At 41.2% G+C, this 15,049-nt stretch overlaps 1 protein-coding gene across 1 annotated transcript in view; it reads left to right on the top strand.

The window, feature by feature from the left end:
- LOC112238908 (M1-specific T cell receptor beta chain-like) overlaps positions 1-7,286 on the top strand; it is a 32,604-nt gene extending 25,318 nt beyond the window's left edge. Inside the window, exons 7-10 of the mRNA XM_042330442.1 lie at positions 5,104-5,454; positions 5,661-5,684; positions 5,868-5,974; positions 6,875-7,286. Coding sequence (XP_042186376.1) covers positions 5,104-5,454; positions 5,661-5,684; positions 5,868-5,974; positions 6,875-6,898 — 506 coding nt within the window. The 3' untranslated portion in view covers positions 6,899-7,286. The remainder of the gene's footprint in view (positions 1-5,103; positions 5,455-5,660; positions 5,685-5,867; positions 5,975-6,874) is intronic.
- The last annotated feature ends 7,763 nt before the right edge of the window (positions 7,287-15,049 follow it).

Raw genomic sequence — 15,049 nt, 5'->3', positions numbered from 1 at the left:
AGACTCTTCTAGAGTCGTGAGGAGCACATTAGGGTGTATATAACTAGACTCTGCTAGAGTTGTGAGGAGCACATTAGGGTGTATATAACTAGACTCTGCTAGAGTCGTGAGGAGCACATTAGGGTGTATATAACTAGACTCTGCTAGAGTCGTGAGGAGCACATTAGGGTGTATATAACTAGACTCTGCTAGAGTAGTGAGGAGCACATTAGGGTGTATATAACTAGACTCTGCTAGAGTTGTGAGGAGCACATTAGGGTGTATATAACTAGACTCTGCTAGAGTAGTGAGGAGCACATTAGGGTGTATATAACTAGACTCTGCTAGAGTTGTGAGGAGCACATTAGGGTGTATAACTAGACTCTGCTAGAGTTGTGAGGAGCACATTAGGGTGTATATAACTAGACTCTGCTAGAGTAGTGAGGAGCACATTAGGGTGTATATAACTAGACTCTTCTAGAGTCGTGAGGAGCACATTAGGGTGTATATAACTGGACTCTTCTAGAGTCGTGAGGAGCACATTAGGGTGTATATAACTAGACTGTGCTAGAGTCGTGAGGAGCACATTAGGGTGTATATAACTAGACTCTGCTAGAGTCGTGAGGAGCACATTAGGGTGTATATAACTAGACTCTTCTAGAGTCGTGAGGAGCACATTAGGGTGTATATAACTAGACTCTGCTAGAGTTGTGAGGAGCACATTAGGGTGTATATAACTAGACTCTGCTAGAGTCGTGAGGAGCACATTAGGGTGTATATAACTAGACTCTGCTAGAGTCGTGAGGAGCACATTAGGGTGTATATAACTAGACTCTTCTAGAGTCGTGAGGAGCACATTAGGGTGTATATAACTAGACTCTTCTAGAGTCGTGAGGAGCACATTAGGGTGTATATAACTAGACTCTGCTAGAGTCGTGAGGAGCACATTAGGGTGTATATAACTAGACTCTGCTAGAGTCGTGAGGAGCACATTAGGGTGTATATAACTAGACTCTGCTAGAGTCGAGAGAAGAGGGCTCTTTCTGTAGCCTCGTATCAGTGTTAATGACAGAATGGATGATTTATAAACGTGTGTGAACCACAGATGGAGAGAAATAGATACGTAGAAAATAATGTTGAAAATCCTCCCAGACGTTAGTTTGAATTAATCTACATGGTGTTGGATCAGTTTGAAGAAACCGTTTAATAGTTCAGACCCAGGAAAGTAGCAGAACCGGGTCAGAACCGGGTCAGAACTGGGTCAGAACCTGGTCAGAACTGGGTCAGAACCGGGTCATTCTACAGAGACTGTAAAGTAGAGCATGGTATCTCTCTGTGGAACACGTAGAAGGTAGAGTTTGGTCCAGGATCCAGACTCACTGTTCTAGGTAAGAGATTCACCTCTTAAAACTATTTATACACAATATTGAAATAATTTTAAATAATGGGTTGAATTCTAGTTGATTGATTTGGTATATTAGTTGAACATGCAAATATTCAGGAGGTGGAAAATACCTAGGTTTGTTTTAGTCCTGTGAATAGAGCTAACGGAGAAAGAGAGTTAAGCTCTGTCGACATAAACATGCTAGAAATACAGTATTAGCCCCTTTGGTAAAGACAAACTACAGCAAATACAGTATTAACCCCTCTTGGTAAAGACAAACTACAGCAAATACAGTATTAACCCCCTTTGGTAAAGACAAACTACAGCAAATACAGTATTAACCCCCTTTGGTAAAGACAAACTACAGCAAATACAGTATTAACCCCCTTTGGTAAAGACAAACTACAGCAACTACAGTATTAACCCCCTTTGGTAAAGACAAACTACATCAACTACAGTACTAGCCCCTTTGTTAAAGACAAACTACAGCAAATACAGTATTAACCCCCTTTGGTAAAGACAAACTACAGCAAATACAGTATTAACCCCCTTTGGTAAAGACAAACTACAGCAACTACAGTACTAGCCCCTTTTGGTAAAGACAAACTACAGCAAATACAGTATTAGCCCCTTTGGTAAAGACAAACTACAGCAACTACAGTACTAGCCCCTTTGTTAAAGACAAACTACAGCAAATACAGTATTAACCCCCTTTGGTAAAGACAAACTACAGCAACTACAGTACTAGCCCCTTTGTTAAAGACAAACTACAGCAAATACAGTATTAACCCCCTTTGGTAAAGACAAACTACAGCAACTACAGTACTAGCCCCTTTGTTAAAGACAAACTACAGCAACTACAGTATTAACCCCCCTTGGTAAAGACAAACTACAGCAACTACAGTATTAACCCCCTTTGGTAAAGACAAACTACAGCAAATACAGTATTAACCCCCTTTGGTAAAGACAAACTACAGCAACTACAGTACTAGCCCCTTTTGGTAAAGACAAACTACAGCAAATACAGTATTAACCCCCTTTGGTAAAGACAAACTACAGCAAATACAGTATTAGCCCCCTTTGGTAAAGACAAACTACAGCAACTACAGTATTAACCCCCTTTGGTAAAGACAAACTACAGCAAGTACAGTATTAACCCCCCTTGGTAAAGACAAACTACATCAACTACAGTATTAACCCCCTTTGGTAAAGACAAACTACAGCAACTACAGTATTAACCCCTTTGGTAAAGACAAACTACAGCAACTACAGTATTAACCCCCTTTGGTAAAGACAAACTACAGCAAATACAGTATTAACCCCCTTTGGTAAAGACAAACTACAGCAACTACAGTATTAACCCCCTTTGGTAAAGACAAACTACAGCAACTACAGTATTAACCCCCCTTGGTAAAGACAAACTACATCAACTACAGTATTAACCCCCTTTGGTAAAGACAAACTACAGCAACTACAGTATTAACCCCTTTGGTAAAGACAAACTACAGCAAATACAGTATTAACCCCCTTTGGTAAAGACAAACTACAGCAAATACAGTACTAGCCCCTTTGGTAAAGACAAACTACAGCAAATACAGTACTAGCCCCTTTTGGTAAAGACAAACTACAGCAACTACAGTACTAACCACTTTTGGTAAAGACAAACTACAGCAAATACAGTATTAGCCCCCTTTGTTAAAGACAAACTACAGCAAATACAGTATTAGCCCCTTTTTAAAGACAAACTACAGCAACTACAGTACTAGCCCCTTTTGGTAAAGACAAACTACAGCAAATACAGTATTAGCCCCTTTGGTAAAGACAAACTACAGCAACTACAGTATTAACCCCCTTTGGTAAAGACAAACTACAGCAAATACAGTATTAACCCCCTTTGTTAAAGACAAACTACATCAACTACAGTATTAACCCCTTTTGGTAAAGACAAACTACAGCAAATACAGTACTAGCCCCTTTGGTAAAGACAAACTACAGCAAATACAGTATTAGCCCCTTTGGTAAAGACAAACTACAGCAACTACAGTATTAACCCCCCTTGGTAAAGACAAACTACAGCACACACAGTATTAGCCCACTTTGTTAAAGACAAACTACAGCAAATACAGTATTAGCCCCCTTTGTTAAAGACAAACTACAGCAACTACAGTACTAGCCCCTTTTGGTAAAGACAAACTACAGCAACTACAGTACTAACCCCTTTTGGTAAAGACAAACTACAGCAAATACAGTATTAGCCCCTTTGTTAAAGACAAACTATAGCAAATGCAGTATTAGCCCCTTTGTTAAAGACAAACTACAGCAACTACAGTACTAGCCCCTTTTGGTAAAGACAAACTACGGCAACTACAGTATTAACCCCTTTGGTAAAGACAAACTACAGCAAATACAGTATTAGCCCCTTTGGTAATGACAAACTACAGCAACTACAGTATTAACCCCTTTGGTAAAGACAAACTACAGCAAATACAGTATTAACCCCCTTTGTTAAAGACAAACTACATCAACTACAGTATTAACCCCTTTTGGTAAAGACAAACTACAGCAACTACAGTATTAACCCCCTGGTAAAGACAAACTACATCAACTACAGTATTAACCCCCTTTGTTAAAGACAAACTACAGCAAATACAGTATTAACCCCCTTTGGTAAAGACAAACTACAGCAAACACAGTATTAGCCCCCTTTGGTAAAGACAAACTACAGCAAATACAGTATTAACCCCCTTTCTTAAAGACAAACTACAGCAACTACAGTACTTGCTAGCTTGCATCAGCCTGGTTTTCTGTCTGTGAGTATGTGGTGTGCTCTGGCGCTTATCCTGCCTACTTTGGAGAGGGAACCATGCTAACAGTTCTGGGTAAGGACGCTGTAAAATAAACTGTAAAAATACTGTAATAATACTGTAAAAATACTGTAAAAATACCGTAATAATACTGTAATAATACTGTAAAAAATACTGTAAAAAATACTGTAATAATCGTATATTATAGCTTTCATGTTCGACGGTCTTGACAATGACTTTGGCAGCTGGGTTGCAAAGAGGTTCACTCTGAGATGCTGAATGAAATAAATGCGTTATTATGGGCTTGTCTGGAAACAGAATTTGGTGGTTCATGTTGCCTTGATGTTACTGGACCGGTTTATAGAAGGAGAAAGACAGGACCGGTTTATAGAATGAGAAAGACAGGACCGGTTTATAGAATGAGAAAGACAGGACCGGTTTATAGAATGAGAAAGACAGGACCGGTTTATAGAAGGAGAAAGACAGGACCGGTTTATAGAATGAGAAAGACAGGACCGGTTTATAGAAGGAGAAAGACAGGACCGGTTTATAGAAGGAGAAAGACAGGACCGGTTTATAGAAGGAGAAAGACAGGACCGGTTTATAGAAGGAGAAAGACAGGACCGGTTTATAGAAGGAGAACGACAGGACCGGTTTATAGAAGGAGAAAGACAGGACCGGTTTATAGAAGGAGAAAGACAGGACCGGTTTATAGAAGGAGAAAGACAGGACCGGTTTATAGAAGGAGAAAGACAGGACCGGTTTATAGAAGGAGAAAGACAGGACCGGTTTATAGAAGGAGAACGACACGACTGGTTTATAGGTGTCATTTCTGTCTCGTCTCTTTTAAAGCACTCAGGTTCAGGTCTGAGTGGACAACAAAGAGCCATTGATTGACTGTTAAAGGTTAAAGCTTCTTCTATTTCCTCCCTGCAGAGCCAGACATCCCTGTCACTCCACCCACAGTCAAAGTCCTTCCACCCTCCACTAAGGAGTGTGAAGATAGGAACAAGAAGAAGAAGAAGACGTTGGTGTGTGTGGCCACCGACTTCTACCCCGACCACGTCACTGTGTTCTGGAAGTTAAATGGAGGCGCCAACATCACCGATGGAGTGGGGACCGACAACACTGCCTTGAGGGATGAAAACAGACGCTACAGTATCACCAGCAGACTGAGAGTCCCAGCCAAGACATGGAACACGGCCTCTAACAGATTCACCTGCACCGTCCGCTTCTTCAATGGGACCGATGACATATATGTTGCAGATCACATTGACGGAGAAGAAGGTATGGTCAAATGATGAACTAAAACACTGTCCTTGTTTATGAGAAGAAACAGGTTTTATTGAACAACAATAGTGTGCTTCTCTGTATTTGTCATTCTCTAGTAAAATGGTAAGTAAACTAGTGAGCTTCTCTACATCATTATGTAGAACTAGGATGTACTTTAGCCTGTGTCATGTGAAACACTGCTCTGTTTCCTCCATGTCAAGGTGGTGATGGAGGGATGACGACAGGTAAATGTGCCCATTCTATACTGAAATACTTATTGTTCATGCCAAATACATGGAATACATATAACCTATAGTTTACATAATACTGTTTACAATACTATCATATTTAGATGCCTAATCTGCGGAACAATATTAACCTGACACCATCTTAGTCAAGGTCATTTCAATGTCTTATTGTCCTTGTAGAGTACTACGTGAAGAGCACCCAGACTGCCAAGCTGGCCTACAGCTTCTTCATCGCTAAGAGTACCTTCTACGGCCTGGTCGTCATGGCTCTGATTTGGAAGTTTCAGGTGAGTTCACTGCTACTATGATGAGGGACATCACACAGCCTTCTCTCTCTTCTTCAATCTATGTCTTGTGCCAGCTAGCCTGGTCCCAGATCTGTTTGTGCTGTCTTGCCAACTCTTAAGGACATACTGTAGGAGTTGGCAGGAAAGCACAAACAGATCTGGGACCAGGCTAGCTTTGTGCTAACAAAGGATCTAAGATGGCGCCATACTGTATTTATCCTGTATCTCTGTGTTTCCATACAGACACCATACAGACACCATACTGTCTTTATCCTGTATCTCTGTGCTCCCATACAGACACCATACTGTATTTATCCTGTATCTCTGTGTTTCCATACAGACACCATACAGACACCATACAGACACCATACTGTCTTTATCCTGTATCTCTGTGTTCCCATACAGACACCATACTGTATTTATCCTGTATCTCTGTGTTCCCATACAGACACCATACTGCCTTTATCCTGTATCTCTGTGTTTCCATACAGACACCAGACAGACACCATACTGCCTTTATCCTGTATCTCTGTGTTCCCATACAGACACCATACTGTCTTTATCCTGTATCTCTGTGTTCCCATACAGACACCATACAGACACCATACTGTCTTTATCCTGTATCTCTGTGTTCCCATACAGACACCATACTGTCTTTATCCTGTATCTCTGTGTTTCCATACAGACACCATACTGTCTTTATCCTGTATCTCTGTGTTTCCATACAGACACCATACTGTCTTTATCCTGTATCTCTGTGTTCCCATACAGACACCATACTGTCTTTATCCTGTATCTCTGTGTTCCCATACAGACACCATACTGTCTTTATCCTGTATCTCTGTGTTCCCATACAGACACCATACTGCCTTTATCCTGTATCTCTGTGTTTCCATACAGCGATCCTCAGATAAACAGATGTAATTGATCCCTGACCGAGACCCGGCCACCTGTGGAAGCTGAGCTCGGTGGACTGGAGGGAGTCATGTTTGGCATAAGGCTCTGGTGAAAAGTAGTGCACTATAAAGTAGTGCACTATAAAGGGAATAGGATGCCATTTGGGACGAAGAACAAACCTATTTCTGTCTTGTGATTACAATGTAGTGTGCTGTCTATTATCTGTCACTTACTATACAATGCGAGGATGTATTTTATCGTCCCCAATAAACCAAATCTTTATTCATGTATTCACTGAGTGTACAAAACATTAAGAACACCTTCCTCATCCTCCCCCTTGAATTCATCAGGACATGGACTCTACAAGGTGTTGACAGCGTTCCACAGGGATGCTGGCCCATGTTGACTACAATGCTTCCCACAGTTGTGTCAAGTTGTCTGGATGTCCTTTGGGTGGTGGACCATTCTTGATAAACACCGGAAACTGTTGAGGGGGAAAAACCCAGCAGCGTTGTAGTTCTTGACACAACCAGTGTGCCTGGCACCTACTACCATACCCCCGTTCAAAGGCACTTAAATATTTTGTCTTGTCCATTCACCCTCTGAAGGACACACAGACACAATCCATGTCTCTATTGTCTCAAGGCTTAACAATCCTTATTTAACCTGTCTCCTCCCCTTCATTCTACACTGATTGAAGTGGACTTAACAAGTGGGATCATAGCTTTCACCTGGATTCACCTGGCCAATTTATGTCATGGAAAGAGCAGGTGTTCATAATGTTTTGTTCACTCAGTGTATATGAGTTAATTCAGGAAGTGTGTCAAAAAAACATTTACATTTTCCATTAACTTACAAAACCAACATTTATGTAAATTTTTTTGAATTACGTCATAGTGTGTACAATATAAATATATGTTGCTTTCCAATTTCAATGTTTTCCTGATGAACAACACATTCAATAATGTGCAAATAGAGGGCGTCCAGGTTTGGCCCCGGTAGGCCGACATTATAAATAAGAATTTGGTTTTTAACTGACTTGCCTAATTAAATAAAGGTTAAATAAAATATATATATATAATTAGTCTGTTCAAGTGTCATTTTATCAGTCTGAGTTGTCAGGTAACGTTTTCCTTTAACACGGAACTCTGCTCTAGTAGAGAAGGGCTTCCTAAAATACATTTGGTTGATTTTCATCATCACTTGTTACTATATACTCACTTGTTACTATATTACTCACTTGTTACTATATTACTCACTTGTTACTATATACTCACTTGTTACTATATACCCACTTGTTACTATATTACTCACTTGTTACTATATACTCACTTGTTACTATATACTCACTTGTTACTATATACTCACTTGTTACTATATACTCACTTGTTACTATATTACTCACTTGTTACTATATTACTCACCTGTTACTATATTACTCACTTGTTACTATATTACTCACTTGTTACTATATTACTCACTTGTTACTATATACTCACTTGTTACTATATTACTCACTTGTTACTATATTACTCACTTGTTACTATATTACTCACCTGTTACTATATTACTCACTTGTTACTATATACTCACTTGTTACTATATTACTCACTTGTTACTATATACTCACTTGTTACTATATACCCACTTGTTACTATATTACTCACTTGTTTCTATATACTCACTTGTTACTATATACTCACTTGTTACTATATACTCACTTGTTACTATATACTCACTTGTTACTATATTACTCACTTGTTACTATATTACTCACCTGTTACTATATTACTCACTTGTTACTATATTACTCACTTGTTACTATATTACTCACTTGTTACTATATACTCACTTGTTACTATATTACTCACTTGTTACTATATTACTCACTTGTTACTATATTACTCACCTGTTACTATATTACTCACTTGTTACTATATACTCACTTGTTACTATATTACGCACTTGTTACTATATTACTCACCTGTTACTATATTACTCACTTGTTACTATATTACTCACTTGTTACTATATTACTCACTTGTTACTATATACTCACTTGTTACTATATACTCACTTGTTACTATATACTCACTTGTTACTATATACTCACTTGTTACTATATTACTCACTTGTTACTATATTACTCACCTGTTACTATATTACTCACTTGTTACTATATTACTCACTTGTTACTATATACTCACGTGTTACTATATACCCACTTGTTACTATATTACTCACTTGTTACTATATACTCACTTGTTACTATATACTCACTTGTTACTATATACTCACTTGTTACTATATACTCACTTGTTACTATATTACTCACTTGTTACTATATTACTCACCTGTTACTATATTACTCACTTGTTACTATATTACTCACTTGTTACTATATTACTCACTTGTTACTATATACTCACGTGTTACTATATTACTCACTTGTTACTATATTACTCACTTGTTACTATATTACTCACTTGTTACTCAATAATAAAGTTGGAAATGTGACTATTTGACTGACACTTATTTCCACCTAAGAGAAGTTGGTAATGTTGAAACCTTTGAATGATTCATTACGACTGACTTCCCACAAAGAGCTCATTTCATGACTCAATACCCAGTCATTATCAGGCTCTTTAAAACACATACTGGCATGTAGTCCTGTTTCCAGTCCCTCCCAGCATGTGGCTGATGACTGAACATGATACACTGTTTGTGACATTACCCAGATGCAGGAAATAACACCTGAAATAAGGTCAAGACATGGTAAATATATAACTTCACCTGATGTAACGGTTCTCTTCCTCTTCTGATGAGGAATAGGATGGATCGGACCAATGCGCAGCGTGGTAAATGTTCATGTAATATTTATTAGAACAGAAACACTAAACAAAATAACAAAGATAGTGAAACTAAAGTTCTGTATGGTGAAACACAGACACAGAAAACTACCCACAACCCATAGTGGGAAAACAGGCTGCCTAAGTATGGTTCTCAATCAGAGACAACGATCGACGACTGCCTCTGATTGGGAACCATACCAGGCCAAACACAGAAATACAAAACATAGAACACACAACATAGAATGCCCACCCCAACTCACTGACCAAACTAAAACAGAGACATAAAAAGGAACTAAGGTCAGGACGTGACACCTGAAATAAGGTCAAGACATGGTAGAAAGATTCTGTCTCTTTGGAGCAGAAATTCTCTACAATTTTGATTTCAACTGTTTCTTTCCATCGAGGGAGTATATTGTGATGTTTATGTCTGTATCACGCCCGATTTCTGAGAAACACACCGCTTCATGCTTTCCTGCCCACACAGACAGGTAGTTTCCGTGACACTCTGCAGCGCTGCAGTGCATCATGGTCTCAGACCTAGCGACGCTCAGGTGGAACAGTTAAACATCGCCTTCAGAAGGTATTCTGTGTTATTTTGTTGTTACAGCCTGAATTCAAAATGGATTTAATATAAACACATTTACCCATCTACACACAATACCCCATAATGACAACGGGAAAATGTGTTTTTAGACATTTTTATGAATTCATCTGAGTCAAATCTTATTTTTCCACAAATAAGGGGAGTTGTGTTCACAACAGTTAGGAACACTTGTTACAGTATTTACAGTACCAGTCAAAAGTTTGGACACTCATTCAAGGGTTTTTCTTTATTTTGACTATTTTCTACATTGTAGAATAATAGTGAAGACATCAAACCTATGAAACAACACATATGGATTCATGTAGTAACCAGAAAAATGTTACACAAATCAAAATATATTTTATATTTGGGATTCTTCAAAGTAGCCACCCTTTGTCTTGATGACAGCTTTGCACACTCTTGTCATTCTCTCAACCAGCTTCATGAGGTAGTCACCTGGAATTTATTGAAATTAACAGGTCTGCCTTGTTAAAAGTTAATTTGTGGAATTTCAATATATAAAAAAATAATGATTTGTTTTTTTCCATTGTGTTAATGATGGCAGATTGATTGACTTCGAAGTTTTTAGTTTACGTTTTTTGACGAAGACTGATGAGATGAGAATCGCCCAGCCCATTGAGTACGGTGCATTCAGCAAGTATTCAGACCCCTTCAATTTCTTGTTACTTTACAGCCTTATTCTAAAATGTATCAAATATATATTTTTTCTCATCAATCTAAACATAATACCCCATAATGACAAATCAAAAACAGGTTTTTAGAAATGTTAGCAAATTTATAAAAGATTAAAAAACAGAAATATCACATTTACATAAGTATTCAGGCCCTTTACTCAATACCTTGTAGAACCACCTTTGGCAGTGAGGCTACAAGCTTGGCACACCTGTATTTGGGGAGTTTCTACGTTCTTCTCTGCAGATCCTCTCAAGCTCTGTCAGGTTGGATGGGGAGCATTGCTGCACAGCTATTTTCAGGTCTCTCTAGATGTTCGATCAGGTTCAAGTCCGGGCTCTGGCTGAGCCACTCAAATCAAATCAAATTGTATTTGTCACATACACATGGTTAGCAGATGTTAATGCGAGGGTAGCAGAATGCTTGTGTTTCTAGTTCCGACAGTGCAGTAATATCTAACAAGTAATCTAACAATTCCCCAACAACTACCTAATACACACAAATCTAAAGAGGTGAATGAGAATATGTACACATCAGTATATGGATGAGTGATGGCCGAGCGGCATAGGCAAGGTGCAATAGATGGTATAGAGTGCAGTATATGCATGTGATATGAGTAATGTAAGATATGTAAATATTATTAAAGTGGCATTGGTTTAAAGTGACTCGTGATCCATTTATTAAAGTGTCCAGTGATTGGGTCTCAATGTAGGCAGCAGCCTCTGAGTTAGTGATTGCTGTTTAACAGTCTGATGGCCTTGAGATAGAAGCTGTTCTTCAGTCTCTCAGTCCCAGCTTTGATGCACCTGTACTGACCTCACCTTCTGGATGATAGCGGGGTGAACAGGCAGTTCGGGTGGTTGTTGTCCTTGATGATCTTTTTGGCCTTCTTGTGACATCGGGTGGTGTAGGTGTCATGGAGGACAGGTTAGTTTGCCCCTGGTGATACGTTGTGCAGACCGCACCACCCTCTAGAGAGCCTTGCTCAAGGACATTCAGGGACTTGTCCCAAAGCCACTCCTGCGTTGTCTTGGCTGTGTGCTTAGGGTTGTTGTCCTGTTAGAAAGTGAACCATTGCCCCAGTCTGAGGTCCTGAGCGCTCTGGAGCAGGTTTTGATTAAGGATCTCTCTGTACTTTGCTCCGTTAATCTTTCCCTCGATCCTAGCTAATCTCTCAGTCCCTGCCCCTGAAAAACCTCCCCACAGCATGATGCTGCCTCCACCATGCTTCACCGTAGGGATGGTGCCAGGTTTCCTCCAGACGTGACGCTTGGCATTCAGGCCAACGAGTTCAATATTGGTTTTATCAGAACAGAGAATCTATTTTCTCATTGTCCGAGAGTCCTTTAGGTGCCTTTTGGCAAACTACAAGTGGGCTGTCATGTGCCTTTTACTGAGGAGTGGCTTCCGTCTGGCCACTCTAACATAAGGGCGTGATTGGTAGAGTGCTGCAGAGATGGTTGTCCTTCTGGAAGGTTCTCCCATCTCCCCTGAGGAACTCTGGAGCTCTGTCAGAGTGACCATTGGGTTCTTGGTAACCTCCCTGACCAAGGCTCTTCTCCCCCAATTGATCGGTTTGGCCAGGCGACCAGCTCTAGGAAGAGCGTTGGTGGTTCCAAACTTCTTCCATTTCAGAATGATGGAGGCCACTGTGTTCTTGCGGTCCTTCAATGCTACAGAAATGTTTTGGTACCCTTCCCCAGATCTGTGTCTCGACACAATCCTGTCTCGTAGAGCTACAGATAATTCCTTCAACCTCATGGCTTGGTTTTTGCTCTGACATGCACTGTCAACTGTGGGACCTTATATAGACAGACCAGACAGTACCAGACAGTACTAGACAGACCAGACAGACCATACAATACTAGACAGACCAGACAGTACCAGACAGACCAGACAGTACTAGACAGACCAGACAGACCAGACAATACTAGACAGACCAGACTGTACTAGACAGACCAGACAGTACCAGACAGACCAGACAGTACAGACAGGCAAACCTCAGAGAAGTGTCTGATAACCTCCCAGTCACCCCATCCCAGTCACCCCATCCCAGACACCTCAGAGAAGTGTCTGATAACCTCCCAGTCACCCCATCCCAGTCACCCCATCCCAGTCACCCCATCCCAGTCACCTCAGAGAAGCTCAGAGAAGTGTCTGATACCCTCCCAGTCACCCCATCCCAGTCACCCCATCCCAGTCACCTCAGAGAAGCTCAGAGAAGTGTCTAATACCCTCCCAGTCACCCCATCCCAGTCACCTCAGAGAAGTGTCTGATACCCTCCCAGTCACCCCATCCCAGTCACCCCATCCCAGACACCTCAGAGAAGTGTCTGATACCCTCCCAGTCACCCCATCCCAGACACCTCAGAGAAGTGTCTGATACCCTCCCAGTCACCCCATCCCAGACACCTCAGAGAAGTGTCTGATACCCTCCCAGTCACCCCATCCCAGACACCTCAGAGAAGTGTCTGATACCCTCCCAGTCACCCCATCCCAGACACCTCAGAGAAGTGTCTGATACCCTCCCAGTCACCCCATCCCAGTCACCCCATCCCAGACACCTCAGAGAAGTGTCTGATACCCTCCCAGTCACCCCATCCCAGACACCTCAGAGAAGTGTCTGATACCCTCCCAGTCACCGCATCCCAGACACCTCAGAGAAGTGTCTGATACCCTCCCAGTCACCCCATCCCAGTCACCTCAGGGAAGTGTCTGATAACCTCCCAGTCACCCCATCCCAGTCACCCCATCCCAGACACCTCAGAGAAGTGTCTGATACCCTCCCAGTCACCCCATCCCAGTCACCTCAGAGAAGTGTCTGATACCCTCCCAGTCACCCCATTCCAATCCCCCAGATAAAGCCTCTCTCTATTCTCACCAATAACCACCATTACATCTTAGTTACTGAGGAATAATACAGATTCCTAATCTGTCCAGAACTCTTATTCATTTTACAATGGATTTGCAAATTCACACAAATATTGAATACATTTACATTGTAGAATAATGAAGTCCTTCATTCTCCCTCTCCCAAACTAAATCCATCCCTCTCCACCAGCCCCTCCCAGTTCTCCCCCTTTACCTCTACCAAGCCAAGCTTATCGCAACCTCCCATCTTTACTCAACCAAGCCAAGCTTATCCCAACCTCCCATCTTTACTCAACCAAGCCAAGCTTATACCAACCTCCCATCTTTACTCAACCAAGCCAAGCTTATCCCAACCTCCCATTTTTACTCAACCAAGCCAAGCTTATACCAACCTCCCATCCTTACTCAACCAAGCCAAGCTTATCCCAACCTCGCATCTTTACTCAACCAAGGCAAGCTTATCCCAACCTCCCATCTTTACAAACCCTTGCCCCCCCCCATGCCAATCTTATCACCACCTTCCAGCCCTATCTTAAGGAACACCTTATCACCCCCCTCTGCCCTCAGAACAGCCTCAATTCGTCGGGACATGGACTCTCCAAGGTGTCAAAAGCGTTGGGTGGTGGACCGCTCTCAATACACATGGAAAACCCAGCAGCGTTGCAGTTCTTGACACAACCAGTGTGCCTGGAACCTACGACCGTACCCCGTTCACAGGCGCTAAAATCATTGGTCATCCTCTGAACGGCACACAATCCAGGTCTCAATTGTCTCCAGGCTTAAATGTTTTTATTTAACCCGTCTCCTCCCCTTCATCTACACTGACTGAAGTAGGTTTAACAGGTGACATCAATCAGGGATCCTTTCTTTCACCTGGATTCACCTGGTCAGTCCATGGAAAGAGCAGGTGTTCATAATGTTTTGTCCATCCAGTGTATGTTCTTAAGAATAACTTAATAATTATTACATTTGACAGATGCTTGCTGCCAAAAGGCACATAATATGATATGAAGTGGTTGAGCAACGAAACAACGGCAAGGTGACAGGAAGTTCGATGCTCTCTCCATCACGTAGAAGTGTGGGGGGTGTTAGCAGTTAAGGTGAAACTGAGCCCTAGAGGCCTGCAGCTTTGTGGGGGTGGAGAGAGGGAGAGAGAGAGAGAGAGAGAGAGAGAGGGAG

Source organism: Oncorhynchus tshawytscha, linkage group LG11 (genome assembly GCF_018296145.1).
Source record: "Oncorhynchus tshawytscha isolate Ot180627B linkage group LG11, Otsh_v2.0, whole genome shotgun sequence".
Lineage (NCBI taxonomy): Eukaryota > Metazoa > Chordata > Actinopteri > Salmoniformes > Salmonidae > Oncorhynchus > Oncorhynchus tshawytscha.
This window is presented reverse-complemented; position numbering and strand designations above follow the sequence as displayed.